Below are 23,048 nucleotides of genomic sequence, written 5' to 3'. Positions count from 1 at the left end.
AGCAACTTGTTGCAAATAGGTGGCTGCTGAGCCATTAATCTTCTTTGGACCAAACAACACTTGAGCCTGCAATAGACTGAATTTACTATTGCATCAAGGGAAGTGTAGGACTCAGCATTTATGGAGCTTGACCTATAAAGGGCCCACCATTTTTGAAGGGCCGTATGTCAGGGTGTTGGGTTCGTCAGTCGGTTGAGGAGTTCTTGTACCCTCAAGTGGCTAAAAAGCGATCAGTGGAGTTTTAACAGTGTCATGCCCGTTAAGCCCTCCTCGGTGGACGTGTTGCTCTGTCCTCTGCCTCCAGTCCACCCCCCTGCGCCAAGTGTGAGGAAGTGTATCAGCTTCCTGCAGAGCCTTACTACAATGGGTGGTTAAATTGGTAAGATTTGCATGTAGGCGCCACACACGACCACAGAAGTCATCAGAGGCGAGTCATTGTGTTTCATGTTTTGATGCAATGTTGACCCCTCAAGTTCTCACAAAGTAGCTCCATTTCCCCTTGGCTGATTTGTCCTCATTTATGTGTGGTTTCCCCCCCCTACAGTTTCCTGTAATCGGATTTTATTTTTTTTAATTTCAAAAATTAAACATGGGGACCAGATTAAATATGTATAAATTGTGAAATATTAAAATGAGCCATGAGACAAAGAAACATTCCAGTTTAAAAGGTCAAAAACATAAATCCGAGTTGAGTCTTTCTTCCTGTGGTATGTTGTTTTTTTGTTTTTGTTTTTTTTTTTCTCCTATTTTGGCACAGATACCCAAACGAAAAGAGGTAAAAGACATAAACTCGAAAATTAAGTTGATTGCAGCAGGATGAAGTAAACTGCCATACCCGATTCAGCCCGCGGCAAAACATCCGTCGCGCAGCTCATCTGTCTGCTATAGTGTCCTGCTGAGTCGCCGGTTGCTCTTGGTACAGGCAACGGCTTCAAGCACGCGTGTCGCCTGCGTGTTCGTTTCACTCGCAGCCAGTGGCGCATGAGCGTAACTGCAGCTGCACCGCGGGATTGATCACCGTGCTTCAAAGCGCAGAACCCGTCCCGAGGGCGCTGGGAGTCTGGTACTGGCTCAGCGGGAGGAGCATTACAGGTGAAGCCACGGAGCCCCCTTGCGTTCAATTGCGCCCGTTACAAATGAAGTCAGAGATTTAAAAAAACAAAAAACACTAGTGTCATGTTGTAATCACGCCTCTTCCCCACTGTAAAATTCGCAAGAACTGTTCCATTGCAACTTTCACGCATTTTCCCCCGCACCAATGTTTCTGGCCAAAGCACGTACGCGTCACAAAATTACTCACGCTGATCTCCGAGTCTCCCCGGTCTCGCGCCGGTCACAGGTGGCCACAAAGTGCGTTTCCCATCAGATGCCCTCAAAGTGAGAATCCGCCCCGCCACTCGGGTCACCTGGATGCGGGCAGAAGCACCTGCTGGCGGAGGACGCACCACCTCACACAGCACTTTTTATGTTAATGACCCGCGCGAGCCCTTCCCACCCCCACTTGCCCTTTAGAGCGCGAGATGATTGACGGAGTCAGTGTCGGGAGGCATCTCGGTCACTGGTAACTCGGATTTTTGGCGAGGTCTCCTTATCGGCGCATCGGCTACGATGTGGAGACTTGTGGTCCTCGGCGGGGTGTGCGTCTGTCTTCTGGGTGCCGAAGGCCGGAGCCGCGGGGGGGAGACGGCGACTTTCCGCCGGGCTCCGCGGGACGGGAGCCCGGGGCAAGTGCGCGCACGCCCCCGGAGAGAGAGCGGCAGCTCGCCAGGTACACCCAAACCTTCCCACGGTCCTCCCTTCGCCCCCTGCCGGCTCCCCCTCACCCCGGCCGAACACCGGGTTCTGGATGAGAATACGCACGAGGTAGGGTGTGTTTCGAGCGTGTGACATTCTTCTGAGGCTGGGAAGGGGTCAGTGAATAGGCAGGTCCACGTCCCATCAAACAAGCCATCAGATCTTTGGAGTCTCGAAGTCACGAGTTTTTACTCAACGTGAAAAAATAATTCCCCAACGCAGATAAACTCGTTCCTTTGTTTGATATTTATCTTGATAGCTGTTATCTGTTTGTTTGTTTGTTTTTTCTGGATTGCCTCAGAGGCTTCAAGGTAAGATATTTCTTAAGAAACATAATAAGCGAGTGGAACTGTAATAGAGCAATTATGACATGAAAACTGATTTTAAACGTGATTATGATTCTAACTGACACTTGTGATTTAGTTACCACAGTGGTAATCGACCACTGGGCATTCTTTTATTACATTTATCAGCCCATCAAACCCATTTTGCAAGACGTGCCGTTTGACCATCACAGGAAATGGAGCTTGTGTGAACAAATAAGAGTCTACTTTCTCAGTGATGCGGTCACGTGGGTTGAGTCTCTTCTCCTCTCTCCTCTCTCTCTCTCCTTCTCCCTAGACAGGGTTCAATGGCGACGACGGCTCCCATGTAATTCTCACGTGGGTGGGCGATGGCACGGGAGTGAGTATCTTTGCGCTACACGAAGAACCGCAGCCAGAACGTGTGGATATTCAGACTCCACGCTGTGGCTGTCTTATCTGTGGCAGTCTGTGCCTTTTTAGGCAAACTTATTACATTTATTTGTTTTTCTTGGCATACTCTTGTTTTAAAAAATTGGTCTGGAATATGTGAGCTTTAAACTGATCTACCTGAAGCTCCCTCTATATTTAGTGACAGTAAAAGCAAAGTGCTGTATGCCATATGCAAAATTAAATGATGAAGGTCTTAATCCTGGGGTTGGGGGAATGGGCCCAATCCGATTCATTCAGAGATTCTTACTCCGCCCGCAGTCGCGAAGAAGTTTGAACCACATTCTCCCTGCTGCCTTCTCCAGGTGATCCTGGTGCTGTCTACCATCAGCGTCCCTCTCGACACCTTCCTGGAGGGAGGCTCCTCACGACTTTACCGAAGGTGAGTTAGTGGCTGAGAGGTAGCAGGGAAACGCCTGACAACTCATTCGGTGAATGCATTGGCTTTGTTTCCTCTCTCCCCCTTCAGTACGGATTACGGAAAGTCGTTCCATGACATTTCCCACCGGATCAACAACACTTTCATAAGGGAGGAGTTTGGCGTCAGTGTTGGACCGGGGAGCTCTGTAAGTTCACATTAGCTTTGGTTTAGGCGTGACCCCAACAAGCTGTGACACCCGGCTTTCTTTTTGAGCGCGTGTGTGAAGTGAGAGAGCTGTCGGGAGAGTTTCGCTTGGGGAACCTGCTCCAACGCGGGGAAGTGTGTGTGTGTGTGTGTGTGTTATTGCCTAACAAAAGTGCAAAGACATCTCGAATGTTGCTCTGCTGTCTGCTCAACTCGTGCCACCGCTTCGCTCCGCAAACCACTTTTGCTCATGTCCTGTCTGTGCTGCGCTGGCTGACATGGTCACAGATACACCCACAGAAATGCACGGACAGTAACAGCAGCATGAAACAAAATCTGAAATCTTAAGATTTTTACTGTTGTACATCTAAATGAAGTAAACTCAGAAGGAGCTTATATGACCTGGAATTGCATGCTATCCCCAAAAAACTATCATCAGCTAAAGATTTGCAGTAGTAAACAGTTTCAGTTTGATATTTTCAGCCTCTTAACTTCTCCTTAGTAACCCGTCATCAACCCTGCCGACTTCCCCTCAGATCTCAGATCCGATTGATTTTAATCGACAGGTGATATTGACAGCGGACACTCCGGTGGTGGACAACCCAGGAGGGATCATCTTCACCTCCACGGATGCTGGCGCGGGCTTCAAGTTCATCCAACTGCCCTTCCACTTGGCTCAGCCAATCACGTACCACTTCCTCAACCCCGACTACCTTGTGGCCCTCAGCATTGATGTGAGTCACACAACTGACTTCTTTCTGTCTTTCTTTCTTTCTTTCTTTACTTTAATTGTCAACTCCCTGGCCATTTTTTCCTCACAAATTTCCAAGGTCTCACGGGGGTTTTCCCGTGCTCTGCGTAGTCCTCGGGGCCTAAAACTCGTGCTCACGCACAGACACACATTCATGCATGTGTAGCATTATGCCCACACACAAAACACATCGCGCACACAGCTTAAAGTAAAGGTAAACATTCCTCTGTTCCCTCCCGACATGCAGGGCGGTCTCTGGCTCTCTCTGGACTTTGGTGCCAAGTGGACAAAGGTTCACGATGGAGTGCATTCTTTCTCATGGTGAGAATGAACGGGAAACAAGACCACACACCGAATCCCAGTGTGTCCAGAGAAACGTGTTAGATGAACCATACATTTTGTGAAATCTGTAGGACAGGAATATTGCAGAATTGGCATATGCAGTCTAATATATGATGTTTGTTTTTTTTAAGTTTTAAGTCTTTAAAAATATTTTTTACAGACAATCTTGTGACATTTGTGTTGTTTGTGAAATGTTTTTAACTTCCTCTTTCCATCAGGGGGGCTGGTGTTAATTTGTTCTTCAGTTGCAGCCGAGTAGACACAGGTAGGAAACCATAGGAAAAGCACTCTCAAGGTAGACAAGTGTTTTCTTGAGGATTTGAAACAGTGTTTGAGGTGCGACACAAGATAAATCTGACATTAAAGTCAATTCTCATAAAATCAAATCAATAAAGTAAACACCCTTGTGTGGCTTTTAGCAGTTCCATATAGCTCTTTATTGCCCCATTAGAGGAAATTATTTTTGTGACAAGGAGGAATGAAAAAAATAAAAACGGAACTAAACAAAAGAAGACACTAAGAATTGCAATTACTGTACACACAAGACAAAATACAATAAAGCTCCTGTGTGATTAAAAAATAAGATTACGTGCAGAGAAGTCAATGGTAGTTTATGGCACAGTATGCGTAAATTAAATTAAGTGTGTTTAGTGCAACTGGAATAAACACATTTTTGATCCTGTTGCATCTAATTGTCATATACCTGTATCTCTGACCAGATTGGGGGGATGTCATTTTTTTTAAGCAGACGATGGTCCTTAGATTGGCAACAATGGATTTTACTTTCGTGTGATTTTTGGACTAAAAATGCTGCGGCTCACCAATGATTTAATGCACACGTTCACAGTGTTGCCCAGTTGATTCCTGTTTTGTACGTTTGGATTCCCATACCAATTAATCATTGGGGAGGACAGACCGAATCAAAGACGGAGACATCGGCTTCCTTGCCTCAGTGTTCATGTCAAAGGTCAATTTGTCAGAATAAGATCAAATATAGGGTCTAATTGAATTAGAAGTTGAAGGAAAACCGAGTAAAAAGAGTCTGGATTGTCGTATTCCACTTTAAATACGAACCTAGACAAGTTCAGATTTATTCTTGTCACTGAGTCTTGCTTCTTGTCGCTGTAGTTGAGGCAGACGAGAGGGGAGACTTAATCCTGAAGAGGACAAAGGATCTGGGGAAGACCTTCACCACAATCCATGAGGACATCTACAGTTTTGGCTACATAGGAGCCTTTCTCTTCTTCTCTGTGATGGAAGATTCGGTAAGATGCGACATAAAGTGTCCTCTTCACACACACACACACACATTTGTATAACGACATTCCAAAAATGAACCCTCTTTAGACCACTAATATTACTCGAACACATTAAAATTACAACCTCAAGCCTTAACAACACACTGGTCGCTCTGAGAATTTATACAGTGATGCATTATTTTGCTCCCAGAGATCCCCTCGTGTCATGTATTTCTCATCAGACCAAGGAGACACCTTCAGTCGAGCGCTGCTGCCTTCTGCTTCCACTGAGCAGGTGAGAAACAAGTATTTCAATCCTGTCAGAGACAAAAAAAACCTATGAACTTTCTTTGGTGCTGAACAAAATGTGCCCCAAGTGTTGTAACTGTCAGGTCCTATTCACTGGTCAGACAGTTCCTTACTTCATTAAGAATTTGGCCAATTTTAGACTATTTTATTTAGGCAAAGTTCCTGTACAATTACTTATGTTTAGACAGCATTTGACAACTTTTGCTTCTTTTGTACCAAAACTCAGATATTTTATTAACACGGGTATTTTTATAAAAATAAAAACCATACCCAGTCCTACAACAGGTTATGTTGATATCATAAGTTCCTTTGTCACATGTTTCAGTCACACTTGGAGTTAGACTTGGGGTTGGGAAACTTTGAAACTCCCCCAGCCAAGTACTTTGTGTACACAGACACACACAATGGCAACATTTCCCTTTTCAACATCAACCGAGCACACATCTGCTCTGACGAAACAAGCCCCCCCCACACACACACACACACACACACACACACACACACACAACATCTTGTTGACAGCACAAACACAGACTCTCTCTCACGATGATTAGACACGGTTTATGGCAAAGACTAAATTAGTCATCAAAGTTTTTTGTTGGGTTTTTAATGTTTTTAATCCCAAATCCAGATTTTCTCACCCGCCTGGGCTCCTTCTCCCTCACTATGATACATGTTTGTGTGTGTGTGTGTGTGTCTTTACAGTTCTACTCCATCCTGGATGGAGATGAGGATATGCTCTTCATGCATGTGGACAACCCAGGAGGTAACAGACAAAACGCACGCAGTTAGCTCCTTTGTCCACCTTATCCAGTCAGAGCGCGTACACAGGTGCACACCTCCCTGAAGAACAGGCTTGACACATATTCACCAATAAGCCCATGTTATGAGCACAACTCGACAGAAGTTACAGCTCTCTCAGCCTCTTGTGTTGCAATGGAAAAGCTCAACGGTAAAGACCGGACTGGTTTCACTGGTTTGTTGCTGACAAATCATTCCATCATACTAAGTGGGTTTGTGCGTGGAAGCCAAGCTGCCCGGTCTTACTGCCTTTCTTCCCCTCTCCTTTTCTCCCTCCCGGTCTCTCTCTCATTCAGTCTCTCGTTTTTCTCATCCACATCTTTTTTCGTTTCCTCCTCCCGCTATTATGATTTTTATTAGTGTTCCATTTAGTGCTGCATGGGTTAGGAGATGGGGACTTTTGTACTGTTGAGATAAATAGGGGGAGATACGGGTTAGAGGGGCTTTATCTTTTGTTGCCTGGAGGGAGCGAGATTTAGGTTACACTGCAAAAGCTGACAAACATATCTTGGGATCAGGGTGTAACACAAGCGCACAAACACACACACACACACACACACACACACACACACACTAGAAAAGTAAACCATGTCCATCACCTTCCTCAGCTGAGCTTGTCCTTCATGGCTTTAGCTGACACGCGTGTGTGAGCTTCACACAGTTAAAATATGATTGATGATGACAAGTTGTCATTATGCTGATGCTGAGAAGTTTGTGTCAGTGTGGCGTCAACTGACACCAGGTGCTTCACATAGAGATTTGACATCGTTCAGTTAGCACCACATTCAATTTGAGACATTACTGCCAAAACAAGACTATTACTTAGAACTTCTACCGCTTTCAAATCTTATCATTTTACATCTTTACTCACAATCTTTTGGATTGTGAATAAAACTTTTATATAGCTGATACAAAGGAAAAAAAGGAAAAATTTCGCCACTTTTTTTTTTTTCCTCAATAAAAGTATGTAAACAAAAAAATGAGTAACCACATTCCATTTGCACAAGTAAATCATGTGGTTTCTGTGAAATGTGGTCTTGATTTTGGAAACACACGAGACAATTACCACAAACATGAAACAGACCTTACTGATGAACTGGACTCTGAACCAATAAGATATCTATACTAAGATATCATAGTTAATTTCCTGCTGATGAAGCGAGGGGTAGTCCAGCAGTTTAGTAGTTCAGCTCCATAAAGTTGTTGGACTTTATAAAAATGATACATGAAAATCTGCACTGCAGAAGTCAGGATATCCTGTCTTTTAGTCCTGAGCATTGGCAAAGCTGCGAAAACACCGGATCCTGCGTTTCCCATAACGCAACTGGATAGTGTCTTCCATTAAACTCTAGCCTGCCTGGTAAACATCCATGTCTTTCAACAAACAAAACACGCCCCCAGTTTTAACGCAGGCTTTCTAAGACCCTACTAAAAAATACTGAAGTCTCTGTCTGTCTGTCTGTCTGTCGGTATCTCGATTTTCTCGACAACCGCTCGTCCGATCGACTCCAAACTTGGCAGGTGTGTTGATGAGGACCCAGGCAAGTGCAGTCTCAACTGTGATGTTTTTTGGATGAGCGGTTCCAGAAAAAAACTGACTGGTGATTTTTTTTTTAGGTGAAAAAAAACCACCACCATATTGATTATTACATTAGTCTTACTTTTATTTAACAAATCCCAAACTCTACGCTGCATGGATACTTGTGTAACAAGTCACATTTTGAATACGGTGCTTTCTTTACTAACAGTGTAAACATGTTGCAGCAAAAATTCTCATCTAAGAGAAACTGCTATAATGGCAGCTTAACAGTAAGGAAATTGTGTAGTTAAATGGAAATGACAAATAAATAATAATAAAAATAAAAACGAAGAGGAATTTGGTCATCTTAGACAATGAGAAATCAATAACAACTTGGACATGGATGCATTTGTTGGAGTGTTTGTCAAGGGAAACGGCAGACAGATGATGTGGATGGATGGATGGATGAAGTCTGCTCCACGCCTTGACCCCAAGCTCCCATGTGTCCTGCTGCGGCGAGAGGCTAAAAAACTCTCCTTCTGTCTTACTCCAGACACCTACTTTGGGACCATGTACACGTCAGACGACCGTGGGATCCTGTTCTCCAAATCACTGGAGCGCCACCTGTTTGATGGGCAGAGGAAGAGCGATTTCACCAACATCACCTCACTGAGAGGAGTATACCTCACTAATAAACTGGACGAGGGTAGGCCTTTTCATCTTTTCATCCCTCTGGATACACACACATGCATCTGCACACATATACTTTTTTTTTTTTTTTTGGATGCCCTACTTTTTCATATTGTGGTTGAAATCTTAAGGAGGATGCCGGTTTATTACAACTTGGGTCTTCTTTTTGTAGCGTACGCCAACATTTCTATCACTTATACTAACGTTGTGCTCATTAAAACTATATAAAAAAATGAAATTCCTTTATGCCAGTCCCAACCTTTTTCGCCTCTGACCCCTCAAAAATGAAGCGGTTTCTACTTGAAGCCCGTCATCGCAGACTGTGTTTCACCTGAGGAGTGTTGTTCCTTTCTCAGTTTGATTTGAATGTTCTCAGAGGCCTGGAAAATATAAAACTGTACAGTATTTCACAAGAAAGAAGCAAGGGTTAGAGGTACCCCTTATGGGAGTCCAGACCCCTAGATTGGGAACCACTGCTTTAAACAATGCAGAGTAAATTCATTTATAAATGTTTGCGACTTTTTTATCTTGTTGGGAATTGTATACTATAAATGGAAAAAGGAATGGAAGTTTTAAGCAGTAGTTTTGTAGCCTAATCGAGGTTTTCATGGCTTAGTAAATGTCTCTGAGCCATTATTCTTATTTATTAGCCTTGCTTTACAGTTTTCCGCCTTTGGAGCACTGCGCTAACTCTCAAACTCTAACTTCAATTATTTAAAGAAAGATGAGGTTACTGCCATAATGCATTAATTAATTAGCAGACATATCTCTTAATCAGGGTTTTAACCACTTTCCTTACATCAAACTGCTGATCCAGTCCTTTTCACTTCGATATAATACTGAATTATGACCGTATGTTTTGTTGCAGATGGCCGTATAAGATCTGTCATTTCCTTTAACAGAGGAGGGGCGTGGCGGCAACTTAACAAACCTGAGAATGTGGACTGCAGAGAGCAAGTTAAGAACGTATGTTACATGCGGACAAAAATGAATCCCTCTTTGCATTTGTGCACATTCGTGTTACATTAAATTAGTCACTGTTCACGAGAAGGCTTTTGGTATGTGTGCGTGTTTTTCACCAGTGCAACCTTCATATTCATGGAGAACACAGTCGGAACAACCGAATAGTTCCCATGCTGGCTCTGTCCGAGCCAACTGCGGTTGGTCTGGTTATCGCCCATGGTAATCTAACTGCCATTTACCCAACCTGCGTTACACAGAACGAATGAAGTCAAATTTGAGACTTTAGATCGGCCGTAAATCTAACGTGATGATGTATTTGGTCTACTTCCTCTCTTCTCCAGGCACTGTGGGCGATTCTCTGTCATCCTCGCTGCACCCAGATGTGTTCGTTTCCTCAGACGGGGGTTACAACTGGAGGGGGACCCTGAGGGGACCTCACCTCTACAGTATATTGGACTCTGGGGGTCTCATTGTGGCTGTGGAGGCTAGGCGCAAGGGACAAGTCAAGACCATCAAGTAATGAGCGGATATTTTTCCCTTATGCACAATTAAACGTATTATTTGTCACTGAGAGAGTTGGAGTTATATAAAGTTTATTCACACCTAAATTGTTCTTCTACTCGTCACCAGGTTTTCCACAGACGAGGGCCAGTGCTGGAAGTCGTATAACTTCACCGAGCAGCCCTTCTTCTTCGCAGGCCTGGCATCCGAGCCGGGCACCAAGGCCATGAATGTCAGTGTGTGGGGCTTCCGGCCCGAGGAAGACGGCCAGCCCATGTGGGTGACCGTGACCATTGATTTCCAGAGCCTCATTACCAGAGAGTGTGAGTCAAGTTGCTATAATTCCATCCGCTGTCGCATCCTAGCCCGCTCCCTCACGGTGCATGTCACCGCCAGGTGCGTTCAGTTTTCGCCAGTCAGGTGGAGCCTTCCAGCAGTTTCCCATTAAATAAACCTTAACAACCCATGCGCTGGGACTTTCCATAACCTAAACTTCTAAGAACTTAGCAGTCTGAGGCACTGTGTTCCTCTTTTTTTTCCATTTCTGTTGGATTTCACAAACTGGCATGCTTTATAAGCAAGACACACGAGTGAAAAGGCATCCAACAACTTCATGTTTTGCTGTTTACTCCCCTGCTTGCACTGTGGTTTGGTTAATTCATATGCACCAATGTGCACCAATCAGGACTGAGAAACACGTGAATCAGAATTCAATGTTCGTTAATGATTTGGTTGATTTTGAGCGTTAACCTCTTAATAAATAACACTTGAATATGTTTTTCTTTAACCTGACTGTTGCTTTTTTAGTTATGATTATCTATTGATATGGAGAAACACTTAAGATTTGAAGCCGATGTGTGAGGCTCTAATATTTCCCTGAAAGGAGATTGGATTTGGTAATCACCTATTGAGCGGGGCTGAAATTAAGCGCAAAAGACTTCTCCTCAATGACAACTGTATCCTGATTGGCCACCATCTGCCTTATCAGGTAACGACCAGGACTACGAAGAGTGGCTGGCTCACTCTACCGAAGGAGGGGACCCGGAAAGAAACGGCTGTGTCCTGGGTGTCAAGGAGACTTACAGAAGGCTAAAGAAACAATCTCTCTGCAGAAATGGGAAAAGCTTTGTGGTGAGCAAGAAGCAAAGCCCCTGCTTGTGTACCAGAGATGATTACGTGTGGTAAGTCAGATCATTTGCAACATGTTGTTAGTGATAAGACGAAAAACTATAGAGAATGTAGCCTCTCTCAGGTCCCCAGATTGTAAAATCTGGCCTCGATAATATTGTCATCAGCACATAAGCATGTGTGGGGAAGTGTTCTGGTCTCAGCAACAAAGACAGCACGGATAATACTCCCTAGTGAGCACACTTTTTGTCCTTCACAGTGACTACGGTTACTATCGTCACGTGAACACTTCAGAGTGTGTGAGACAGCCCGACGCCGCGAACAAAACTCTGGAGATCTGTTTGAATGGAGAGGAGGATGAGCTGCTGACAGCAGGGTAACAAAGGTCATTCCTTCTTCAAAGTGGGGACACGCACATCCCGCACATACTCAAGACACTTCTGACTCTGTTTGCAGGTATCGTAAGGTCCCGAGTGATAAGTGTGAGGGCGGGTTCACTCCTCAGCTCGCAGTGCAGACAGTCATCAGACCCTGCGGCGTTAAGCCCAGCCCCGGCCCACCTGCCAGGTCATCGTCTCCGGACAACGACTTTGACACACCGGTCAGCAGATTTGTCGGTCCGATCAGCTCGTGTACTTTCAGTTGCTCCCGTTTAGTTTTTCAGGAATGTAACAGCTGCTGCGTGTATTTTTTTCCAGCGAGAGAGGCTGGTGTTGATCCTGGTGTGCGCCGGAGCAGGGGTGGTCGTCCTGGTGGCTATCGTCTCCGCTCTCCTGGCTGTCAAGAGAGTGGTTTATAGAAACGGGTGAGCTAGACACACACTTGCGCCTGCACGCACACTTTTAGGCACCCAGTGGGAGCTGACCGTCGCGGTATGCTGTCGCCCCCCCCCCACAGGTCACCTATGTATCGTTTCTCCAACCTCCAGCAACAGTACGGTGATAGCTTGGGTACGGCTGATCTAGAAAGCGCCACCAGCAGCAATGGCACGGCCTGCCAACAGGACTCGGATGACGTAAGAGTTATTTTATGATTTGTACCATTTTATAACACTTGGATGTATGGTTTTGAGCTCAAAGTCTCGTCTAGACGAGTGCGATTCTCCCAAGTATACTAATACTTTCCGATACCGTGTTTTTATTTTGACAGGACCTTATTGAATGACACATGACACATTTAGATGAATGTAGTAGAGATCTCAGGATTGAAAGCAGCTGTGCAGAAAAAGACTGCCCACTGCATTTTGTCGGACTGATCCCTCCTATTTGGATGGGAGCAACCTTTGTGGCAAGTCCTGAGGATTTGAATGACAAGCATGGAAATGTCAAATGTCTTCAACTACTGATCTGAACATCAATTCATTGCATTACTTTGCGTACTCTTTGATTTGTACAGTATTTTTTTTTTTTTTTTTTTAATTTTACTCTGTTTTGCAGCACCTTTTTACTTCTGTTAAATGTGAAAACAAGCCTTGGAATTTGCATTTGTGAAAACTAAATTATTGCATATTATTACGTGTTCATCCTGTTGAGTGTGTTACAGTTTAAAAAATGTCCCACGATTGTCATAATGCACAATAAAGTTTCGCTTCATAGCAAGCGTCTGTCCCTCGGGTGGCACTGGTGGTGCTGTGACCTGTCCCATCTGTATTCAAAGCCAGCAGCAGAAGAAGAAAGAGCGCGCGTATGCGCACGCACGCACACACACACACACAACAACGGAAAGAAAGATAGGTTTTTTCAACGCGATGTCTCACTCGTGGAGTTAGCTGCCGCTACTCTTCAGTGCGGAAGCAACGTGCGCAACCAGATGAAGATGAGGATGAAGATGAAAAAAGAGGTGGCTTTATAAATTATTCGGATGTTTAAAGGGAGTTAAACACAAAAAGACACCACTGCGGGAAGATTGACACATTTCCCATCGTGCCTAACTGCACAGAGATTGAAATCGAGTGACACATAATTCTGAAAGGGAATAAATTCGACCCGGACTCAACAGGGATTAAAATAACTGCCCCCCCCCGTGAAACCTTGGAACAATGAACCATCCAGAAAGTGTCATATATTTAGAACTGTCTTCATTCTGGAGGCATAAAGGGGGGACACATTACACATAAAGATATTCCGTATGGGATTATATACACCTAATTATTTATTTTACACTTATTATTTACACTTATTTAATTCCAGTGTTGAAATATTCCATACACAGATGCAAATTTACTAAACCACCCGCAACACACAAATAAAAAGCAACAAAAGTAATACAGCAAAACGAACCCAACAAAATGACACTGAAACTTAAATGACCCCTTGTATTGTGAATTTCTTTGTTTACTTTAAAGTGTAACAAATGAGACGTTGTAAAAGAAGTTTTCATTCACTTTTGTTGTCTTATCATTTCATTCTGATCATGGTGATGAATGTGATGTTGCTTAAATTGTTTAAATGCCATTCTTATCACTTGCTTGTCAGATTCTGCTCAGTGTTTTGTAAAAAATGAAAATAAAAATAAAGGAAAAAAGCAAACCATATATTTGCTTTCATAACTACTTGTCCAAAAAAAAAAAAAAAAAGAAGTGGCTAAGTAGCTCGCTAATGTAATAAATCAATTCTTTCTGAACCCGCAGCTTAGGTATCGGCTGCTTCGCTGCTCTCCCGGTCCGCCCGCTTGTTCGTCTTTGGTTTCTGCGACAGAGTGAGGCCTCTTACCGCCCCCCCTCTCCCCCATATCCAACCAGCTCAACTGTCAATACACGATTCACACCGGTCAGTTTAGGACGTACCGTGTCCCCCACAGGACGTGTGGTTACCGTGGAAATTGAGTAGGTAAGCAGTAAACCAAAATACGCTTTTTAACGTTTGATCGAAAAAAACAAAAGCAAAAAAAAAAACCAAAAAACATCACAATTACTAAAATCCACGGGAGTTACCTCGGTATCAGTTAGCGAGCCCAGGCGCAGACGAGGAAGCTTCACAGCAGACGTCTAAACGTAGCTTCAGAATCTGGCTCACGAGCGGTGTACGGTGTCATCCGGTCGGCTAACTCCCGCCGTCAGTGAAGTGCAATCACGGCGGCCCGCCGCCCGTTAATAAACAGTTCATTAAGGCTGTATTTGACGGTAACTCTAAAACACCAGCGGCCAGCGTTCTGCATAAGCCATACATGTCTTTATTTCAGTTTCGAGCGACCGACGTGAGGCTAAAGCTAACGTCGCCCCTTGGCTGCCGCGGACCGCTCTGTGCCCTCCCTACCCAGAGGGGACACGGATAGAAACGAGTAAACCTTGACAAAAAAAAAAAACAACAACAACAAAAAAACAAACGTGTTTCATCACTGCAGGTTGTTGGCTGTGGCTGGAGGCTCGTTAAGATGGTCAGGGCTGGCGGTAAGTGTATCCCCTCTGAGCTAAATTAAGAGCTAGTACAAGTTTATACACAACAGTTTGTTAGCTCATGGAAAACCGTGGTGTGTGTGTTTTTTTTTTTTTTAAACTATCCTGAATTGTGTTGATTTAACAGCTGCTGTCTTTCTGTCCACTGTATCTCTGACCTCTTCAGGTATTTTGAAGTTAGCAGCGCTCATCTTTGCATTCCTCCTTGCTGCCTTTCTGGCTTTCCAACTACTAGAGATTAACCTGGATTTTAACCTAGGCAGCATGATATGTGAGTGACATTTCTTGCCATCAGACACTCATCACTCATATTGCCCCTCCCCCGCCACAGCATCTGTACAGAAGGAAGTGGCAGGGTATCGGTTGTGAAGGAAACATGACACGTATTTATTCAGTTATTATGAGGGGGTTGTTTTTGCATTAATGGTAGACTGTTTTTGCCTTATTGTGGCCTGTCGTGTTTACATTGCTGTGACTGAAGTTTTTCCCTCACACCTGCGTTTAAATGACCCAACATTTCGTGGGCGACCACTGACAATCTCATCAATCGTCTTGTCATTTTTTCCCTTTCAGCAAGATCTATGCCAGCGAATGAAGGCGGTAAGTATGCTCAAGTGATTATTATTTCAACCCTTTTGCTTGGTTTTCTCAGTAACCAAACTCTTTTAATAGATATTCCTCTCTCTCTCTCTCTCTTTTTAATTTTTTTTTAAATCTCTCTATACCAGTCGACACATGAATGGTAATAATGAGCCTGTGTCACTCACACAAACTCACTACACAGTTTAAGGTGTGTGTTCAGCATAGCCCTTGGCATCTAGAAGCTTAAAAAAGTTCCTTTTGGTAGAGTCCAAGTTGGACCACACCTTTTTGTTCTGTGCCTGCACTTTTTGGTGAATAGGCTTACGTGATGGGACTACCTGTCGCCTGATATTGTGCTGCTTGTTACTTGAATCGAGTTTTTCTATCCCCAGCAACAAAGCCAGTCAGGTATAAGTGTGGGCTGACAAAGTCGTGTCCGCTTGGACACTTTGCCTTCAAGATGGCGAGTGGAGCGGCCAGTGTGGTGGGGCCCAGAATCTGCCTCGAGGACAAATTGTAAGTGAAGTGCATGGGTGTCACATTTCTCATTGGAGAGAGCGTACAAGACTTTTAAAACTGTGGACTCCTATTTTCTAAGAGCTTTATTACATAACTCAGGAGCTGTCAGCTACACTTTTAAATACATGGTACTGCAGCTGCCTTCTGCGCGTGAAAGGTCACTTATCAAGCAAAAATGTCAGAAATCCACTGGTTCCAGCTTCTGAAGTTTGAAGACTCACTGCGTTTCTCTGTTTTAAATAATTATAAATTGAATATCCGTGTTTTAGACTGATTTTTCAAAAAAAAAAAAATTTATACATTACATTATCAACTGCTTAATAGCAAAACAACCCCGCCACCAACGACAGAATCAAAAGAATCCAAAAATCAATCGTTAATGACAGTAGCTGCAGTCGTAGCTCATCCCTGGTCCTCTATTACATGTTTAAACATTTAGTAAAACAATCAGCTAATGTTTAAAAGTCCCGGCTTGCATACTGTTTGATAACGGTTTGCACAATGACGCAACATCCCAGAACCGCCGTCTCATCAAACATTTCTCCACTGTAATACTTTGAGTCCCCCTTTTCACATTTTATAAGCAGTATACAATTATATATATCACTGCAGTATAATGTAGTTTTATGCAGCTATAAGGATACTTTTAAGCTTTAATTATTATACAGTATTTGCCAACAATTATAATTCTAACTTCTAAGTCTTTCTTTGAAGATATATTTTATATAACAAATGTGTTTTACTATATTGTCATTCATTAGCTGTTTAAATAGTTTTAGTTGTTGACAAAGACAGTAAACACAAATCTGTATACAACTACATTATGAACTACATTATGAACTACCAAACACATGTTTGGATTGTGTTTATAAATGATTAATAGAAGAAAGTAGTTGTGCCCTCTATCGCTATAAAAAGTCACCAGACAGTGTCTTTTCCTCAAGTCTACGTGCTGGATTTGTGAACGTATCCATGTGGGCCCTACTCTTACTGTCTTCCTGTTCCTTACTCTAGACTAATGAGCGGCGTGAAGAACAATGTCGGGAGAGGAATCAACATCGCCCTGGTTAATGGTAACCTTATCAGTTTCACACCTTAAAGTCAAATAAATGATCGGTAAATAATCGGATCTGAGAGCAGGAATATAACTATTACGTAAACTCTGCCATGTGAGTAAGTGTCACGTGTGTGGACTTTATGTTCTGTGTAATGTAATAAAAACTGTATGCCGCTGTTAATCATTGGTAATTAAACCTATGAATCTCCTCTGTTTCATGCATTGAACATGAGATTTAAAGAGGTCTAAAAATGGGATCTTTTTCTTGCACAGGGAAAACAGGGGAAGTTGTCAAGACAAACTTTTTTGATATGTGGGCGGGAGGTGAGTATATTTCAGAAACTTTTTGTTTTGGACTTTTAAAAACACACATACTATACATGGTCTTAACATTGTGTTGCTCTGTGTAGATGTGGCTCCCATGATTAAATTCCTGAAGGAAATTGAAGAAGGGACAGTTGTGATGATGGCTTCATTTGATGATCCCTCAACGAAGTAAGGACTTTTTTTCCAATATATCCGCTTGATTACTGATATAATTTAGATTCACGTGATTAATTTAAATTGCTTTAGTTATCTCTAACATGGATTATGTCGCTGCAGGTGTGGCCGTGAAATAATTGTCTCCTTTGTTGTGTAGGCTCAATGATGAAGCCAGGAAGCTAATTGCTGATCTGGGCAGCTCAGCTATCAGTAATTTGGGCTTCCGGGATAACTGGATCTTTGTAGGAGGGAAAGGCATCAAAACCAAGAGTCCATTTGAGCAGGTAACACGACCCACAAAATCCAATTTTCACATCTACTCTCTTTAACAAAGAATTACACACTTTCAGCTGAGTGACTGAGAATAGTAAACAGCAGCAATAACAGTATCCTTGTCTTTCTCTGAATATTTAAATTTAAGGGAACGAGTGATTCCAAAATCAGCCTTACATCAAATGAAACTCCTAAAGCTTGTCCTACCTGCAAATCCTCAGAACATTGTGCCAAAAGTAAAATGTCAGTCACATCCTAACCTGTTTGACAGGCTCAAAGCAACTGTTGCGTTAAGACACATTGATCTTGTCACGTTTAAAATGCCGGACGTACATCATGACTCACCGCCAGTCACTGGAATAAACTTAAATGATGCCATCAGTTTGCTAGAGTGAGCCCGAGATGGGACCAGAAGTTGCAACGTCAGCCGTTTTATTTCTTTTCCTTCAAAGTGTTAACACAAGCAGCCCTTGAACCTCGAGTCGTTAAAGTTAGAGGTGCCATACAATTCGGCAAGACCTGTTTTGGGAGAATACAGTGGGGAATATACCATTAGTTCCTTACATACATTTCTTCCATCTGGGATGTAATTACTGTATATGAAGACAGACAGGCCTCGTATAAGCTTAGTGTAATCATTCATCTTAACGACCATTTAGGATTCGCAGGCTTTTGTTGGTTATTGGTCATTTTATGTGCTCAGAACACTAAAGAACCCAACCCTGTTCCTGTCAGCTGTTCGGCAGCGAAGTGCATTCTTTCTGTCATAACCTTTTCATCTCTTCAATTACCAAGACTGCTACACCCTGCCTGGTGGGCTTGTGTGAACAGGTCATTATGTGCATTTGGATCGTAAAGACAAGGAGGCAGGCTATCTGGTTTCATGTGAAACACAATGTGAGCGTGCGTTGTGTTCCCCTCCTCAGCATATAAAGAACAGCGCAGACACCAACAAATTTGAGGGATGGCCCGAGGTGTTGGAGATGGAAGGCTGCATACCAAAGAGGCAGGACTGATGCGAGCTCTTGTCCTGTCGACTGCCCGTCCACCTTGCCCTCCTGACATTCCTGTCCACGTGAGACTCTTTAGCGATTATATTTCTTTGGGCTGAGAAAGGTCATTTTGCACCTCTCGCCCCGAAGCCTTTTATTCAGATTTACCCAGCAGAACAACATCCATCCAGAAGATATTAGCAAGAAAGAACAGCCGCCATGAAACTTCTGTTAGCCCTGAGCTTGAACATTATTGCACTTCTCCGTCTGATGGATACAGTAACATAGAGTGTTGCATTATTGCACTGCTGTTGATGGAAATGGATGTCATAGCCCTGATGTTTTTTTGAGGGGGGGCTAGATTTCCATTTCCTGTGCCCTGCCTTAATCTCATTATCCTATTTTTTTTTTTTTTTTTTAATTACCATGACGTGATTTTTTTTGATTCCTTCGTGATCTTGTAACCAAAGGCACCAAATTCACTGTGAAATTTTGTAAATATTTATTTAGAGCAGGGACCAGATTTGAAAGATCCTCATTTAATGAACATTGTAATAATAATATAATTTCTTAAAATAAATGACATTGTTAGTAATATGTGTGCGTGTGGGATAAAAGTGTTTTCTTACATCTACAAGTGGTAAGTCGATATTCCTTTTTACGATTGAGCATTTGTGCTGGTATATACTGACGTTTTTCTGTGTCCCTCATACTCTGAGAACAGATAACAGCTGTTTCAAGATTCACCTGTTTACTTCTTTATCACTACCACGTCAGTCTTGCCATCCCACAGCCACTTTGAAAGACGTAATAGGCTGTTAGTGTCTTGGCTTCAGGCTGACACAGTTCCCGTGGTTGAAAGAAAAAATGTTTTCATACTCACACTATGTCGTGTTAACCGCTTGTCAGGATACTTATTTGAACCACCTGTGACTTTCAGTCTGGTTCTCAGTTTACAGTTTCTGCGGAAGTCCTTCAAACGGCGTAATTACTTCTAAGAAGCTATTCTTTAAAGGTAAAAAAGAACGCAAGCTGTATTTTTAAAGTTTTTAAAAGGTCGCTAGTACCGGCTGCTAATTGGCAGTCAGCCTAATATGATGATCTGTGCAGCTGTGTTTCTAACTGGGATTTAGTTATTACAATATTAAGCTCCTTCCTCGTGTCATTTCGCCTTAACTTGTGTGTCTACCATCCCAAAACAGCTGCACCCGTGGTAACATGACTGCTTTCAACTTAGTGTAGTGAATACATACCGCTTGTGAGCAAGATGTTACTTTGCCCACCCCTTTATTTATAGGTTGCCGGCAAATTTACTCAACTTTAACTATAATTTAACCCAATACAACACCACACATTACAACTTCACAAATTTTACGTGTTGAGTTGAGTAAGTGCCTCAGTGACAGTCTCCACAAAAATTGAAAATATTTACGCAGTATAAAGTTTGTATCAAGTGTAAGAGTATTTTATGCTGTCATTGTTATTGTCCCCTGTATTCTTACACTCTTTTAAAGATTAAAAAAAATATATTTATTTTTTAAAGATTACTTTGTAGCAACTGTTCAGGGATTTCAGATGAAAACCAGCCCATTGGCTAATAGTTACAACAGTGTGTGTTGCTGTGCACTGTCACTGTTAAATAAATAAATAAACAAATCAAACTGTGATTGTTGTACACATTTATTCCATTAGCGAAAGACAGGACGCCATTCTGAAAACACGCCGCCTCCGCTCTCTCCCTCGTCTTTGTGGACAGTTGAAACGGTCTAGTGGTACTGTCTAGAAACCAGCAGCCCTGGGTACATCAGCAGAAATGCAGAAAGTGCAGAATGCCTCCCCTCTTTATTGTCTTGCGGTGGGGTTCGTTGTTGTCTTTCTCTTCAGTCAGCTGATGCCTTTAAAATGAGGGCTAGGGGGCGCCATCGCCTCATTTAATTCGGCCCGTGTGTTCCTGTGGTTTGCACTATCTACAGTACACGCTGCGTTTGTTGTTGTGCTTCAGTTACACAGTACATCAACTATACGTCAGTAGCCTGCCTCCCTGTCATTAATGTCTTTTTAACGCAATCACCGGCTTGTGCGCCGTCGGGGACTTTATCCCCGGTATAAAGTACCATCTCTCGAATGGAAAGCTCAGCATGAGTGTGGCCTAGTTTGAGGAAGAATTTGGTTATATTTAAATTAACGTTTGATGTCTGACTATTGCATAATTCATTTGCCAGACTTGAGAACAATGATCAAGAACACATGCCGAGTACATCACGAGAGGGAGTACATATGTGTGATTTTTTTCTTTTTTTTTTGCCGAGGCCTCTCTTTTGGTCCTTAATACTGTGTTTGTAGGAGACATTTGGTTGTTTGAGTGTACACAGTTTTTATACTTGACTTGTTTTTTATAACACAATGTGAAAAGCATGTACTCGACCTGCACATCAACCCCTCGCACAATTGGTGTGGGAAATTTTTCCGTCCTCCTACTCAAAATATATTGACATTGTGATACCTCAGTTAATCCAGTAAGTCTGACATGTACTTTCACTATCTTTTGTGTATTTCCAGCGACTTGTAAACACTGATTCATGCGCGCACACACCCACACGGGATTGTGCGTTGCACATGACTCCTCTCAAGGTTTGTCCCTCCGCCAGTGGAGTGACCTTCAGAGTTCCCCTCAACACAGAGCTCTTCCTTATTCCCACTAAATTAAAAAAAACAAAACACAGCAGTGCTCTCCCTCTGATCTCATCTGACCGCCAAATGCGACATCCCCCCTGACACCGAATATCCCCGTGTGTGTTTATGTGAGGGGGCATTTGTTTGGCAGCTGTTGCAGTGTCTATAGCGTCCTGTTTATGCTACACGTCGGGGGTCTGTTATAAAAATTGTGTTACTGTTTGTCTGCGTGCAGTTCAGAGATGTACGCGCTTGTGTGCGCGAGAGGCCTTCAAAAAGTGTCCGTTGGTGGGCGTTTTTTTAGTGTGGGCTGAGCCTCCTCTGAGCTCCCGTGTCTCTGCGCGAAAAGAAGGGGATGTGAGAGTGAATCGTCTCCAGCTCGTCTTATATAAGACACGCTGTACAGTAAGATGCATTATGTATGATCATAGAGCATTTGCCATCACACAAACCTCTACCGACGAGACATCGCTCGGGAGCCCGAGGGCAAAAATGTAGAAACACAGGACTATGCTCTCACGAAACAGAAGAGGTGGGTAATTTTTTGTTTTCTATGTTTTGTATGTGTTTTTTTTTTTTTCTTTCTTCTTCTTTCTCCCCCGCTGGGTGCTTCCCAAAATAAATCTGTCCGCTAAACAAAGGTGCTCCCCTCTCAAAGAAACTCTGAAGCGCTCAGCTTTTCCATCCCCTGGTTGCCTTTGGTCTGACCTCTGAACTCTGCCCTTTCACCCCCTCCCACCAGGTCACTCTCAAAACAAGCTTCAGAGCATCTCTTCTCCTCTGCTCAAAGCGAACCGTGCGATGGGAATGCATTTCCTCTCCCCTCTGTCGCTGTACTTCTGTGACTAAAACCCAATCATGGCCTTGATTACACAGCACAGCTAACAACGGTAAAAACACAAAAAAACAACACCATTACCCCCACCAGTGACTAAGTCTTACCACTGACCAGCATACACACAAACACACCCACACACTCCCATACACCACGTTTGCTCCACTGCTGTACTTTCATCTAACCTCCCGAGCCCTGAGCTTTTCGAAACGCAAATGTGTGCCTGATGCAAAAAGAGGCATCCGGAGTAACTCACGTGACTCACCCCAACACCCCAAACTGCCCACTAGCGGCCAAAGCCAATAGTTCAACGGTCTAGGCTCCTGTAGGAGTTTTTTTGTTCGTTTGTTTTTTTAAAATTTTTGTCTGTGGCCAGCAGCTGTTTAATTGTCGCGGGGGATGGCTACTTTGCATGTGCAAACAGTCCTCCGGAGGGAGCTTTTTTCAAGTCTCAGACGATGGCATTTTATGCTACATTCATTGGGTAAAGACTATCATATTCTTATCACCCTCATACACATCACCAGGAGCAGTTTGGGGCTCTGTGCCTTGCTCAAGAACACACTGACTCGTGGACAGGAGGAGCCGGTGATCGAGCCGCCAACCCCCATGATCGATGGGACAACAAAAAGCACGGGGCCTAAGAAAAGAAACTACTGAGTTGCTTTATAGGAACCGGAGGATCCAGGATTTTTGGAGCTTCGCCCACACTACATGGACTAAAAGTCAACACATCATGGTCTCCTCGGGACTATTCTGTTTAAAGTGTGTTCCGTGTGTTTGCCCTACCTTTACTGAAATACTAAACCACTGGAGAACCCCTTCAATGGAAACCATTTACTCTCTACTCTCTCCAGTTGTTTTGTTTCTTTACACCTGCCTGACAT

At 43.3% G+C, this 23,048-nt stretch overlaps 2 protein-coding genes across 3 annotated transcripts; both read left to right on the top strand.

Moving 5' to 3' along the window:
- Positions 1 to 1,321: 1,321 nt before the first annotated feature.
- si:dkey-159a18.1 (sortilin) lies at positions 1,322 to 12,737 on the top strand. Its single transcript, XM_040140422.1, has 21 exons — positions 1,322 to 1,863; positions 2,416 to 2,478; positions 2,852 to 2,928; positions 3,016 to 3,112; positions 3,678 to 3,845; positions 4,110 to 4,183; positions 4,423 to 4,469; positions 5,333 to 5,469; positions 5,654 to 5,737; positions 6,457 to 6,517; positions 8,625 to 8,777; positions 9,630 to 9,727; positions 9,844 to 9,943; positions 10,066 to 10,240; positions 10,355 to 10,548; positions 11,214 to 11,406; positions 11,613 to 11,729; positions 11,810 to 11,954; positions 12,052 to 12,158; positions 12,251 to 12,368; positions 12,503 to 12,737. Exons 1-21 carry the CDS (start codon positions 1,609 to 1,611, stop codon positions 12,515 to 12,517), a joined length of 2,478 nt encoding a protein of 825 aa, XP_039996356.1. The 5' UTR covers positions 1,322 to 1,608; the 3' UTR covers positions 12,518 to 12,737.
- Positions 12,738 to 14,062: 1,325 nt separating this feature from the next.
- On the top strand, positions 14,063 to 20,300 carry fam3c (FAM3 metabolism regulating signaling molecule C). Of its 2 annotated transcripts, none has more exons than XM_040152015.1 (10): positions 14,063 to 14,181; positions 14,696 to 14,741; positions 14,914 to 15,018; positions 15,321 to 15,347; positions 15,722 to 15,845; positions 16,863 to 16,921; positions 17,179 to 17,229; positions 17,316 to 17,400; positions 17,546 to 17,672; positions 18,588 to 20,300. In XM_040152015.1, the coding sequence occupies exons 2-10, from the start codon at positions 14,726 to 14,728 to the stop codon at positions 18,675 to 18,677; spliced, it is 684 nt and encodes a 227-aa protein (XP_040007949.1). In that variant the 5' UTR covers positions 14,063 to 14,181; positions 14,696 to 14,725; the 3' UTR covers positions 18,678 to 20,300. The 2 variants fall into 2 exon arrangements, with proteins under 2 accessions (XP_040007949.1, XP_040007958.1); XM_040152024.1 differs by having other exon boundaries at positions 14,080 to 14,177.
- The last annotated feature ends 2,748 nt before the right edge of the window (positions 20,301 to 23,048 follow it).

This window comes from Xiphias gladius, chromosome 2 (assembly GCF_016859285.1).
Source record: "Xiphias gladius isolate SHS-SW01 ecotype Sanya breed wild chromosome 2, ASM1685928v1, whole genome shotgun sequence".
Lineage (NCBI taxonomy): Eukaryota > Metazoa > Chordata > Actinopteri > Istiophoriformes > Xiphiidae > Xiphias > Xiphias gladius.
The sequence above is the reverse complement of the archived record's forward strand: the minus strand, read 5'-3'. Positions and strand labels throughout refer to the sequence as shown.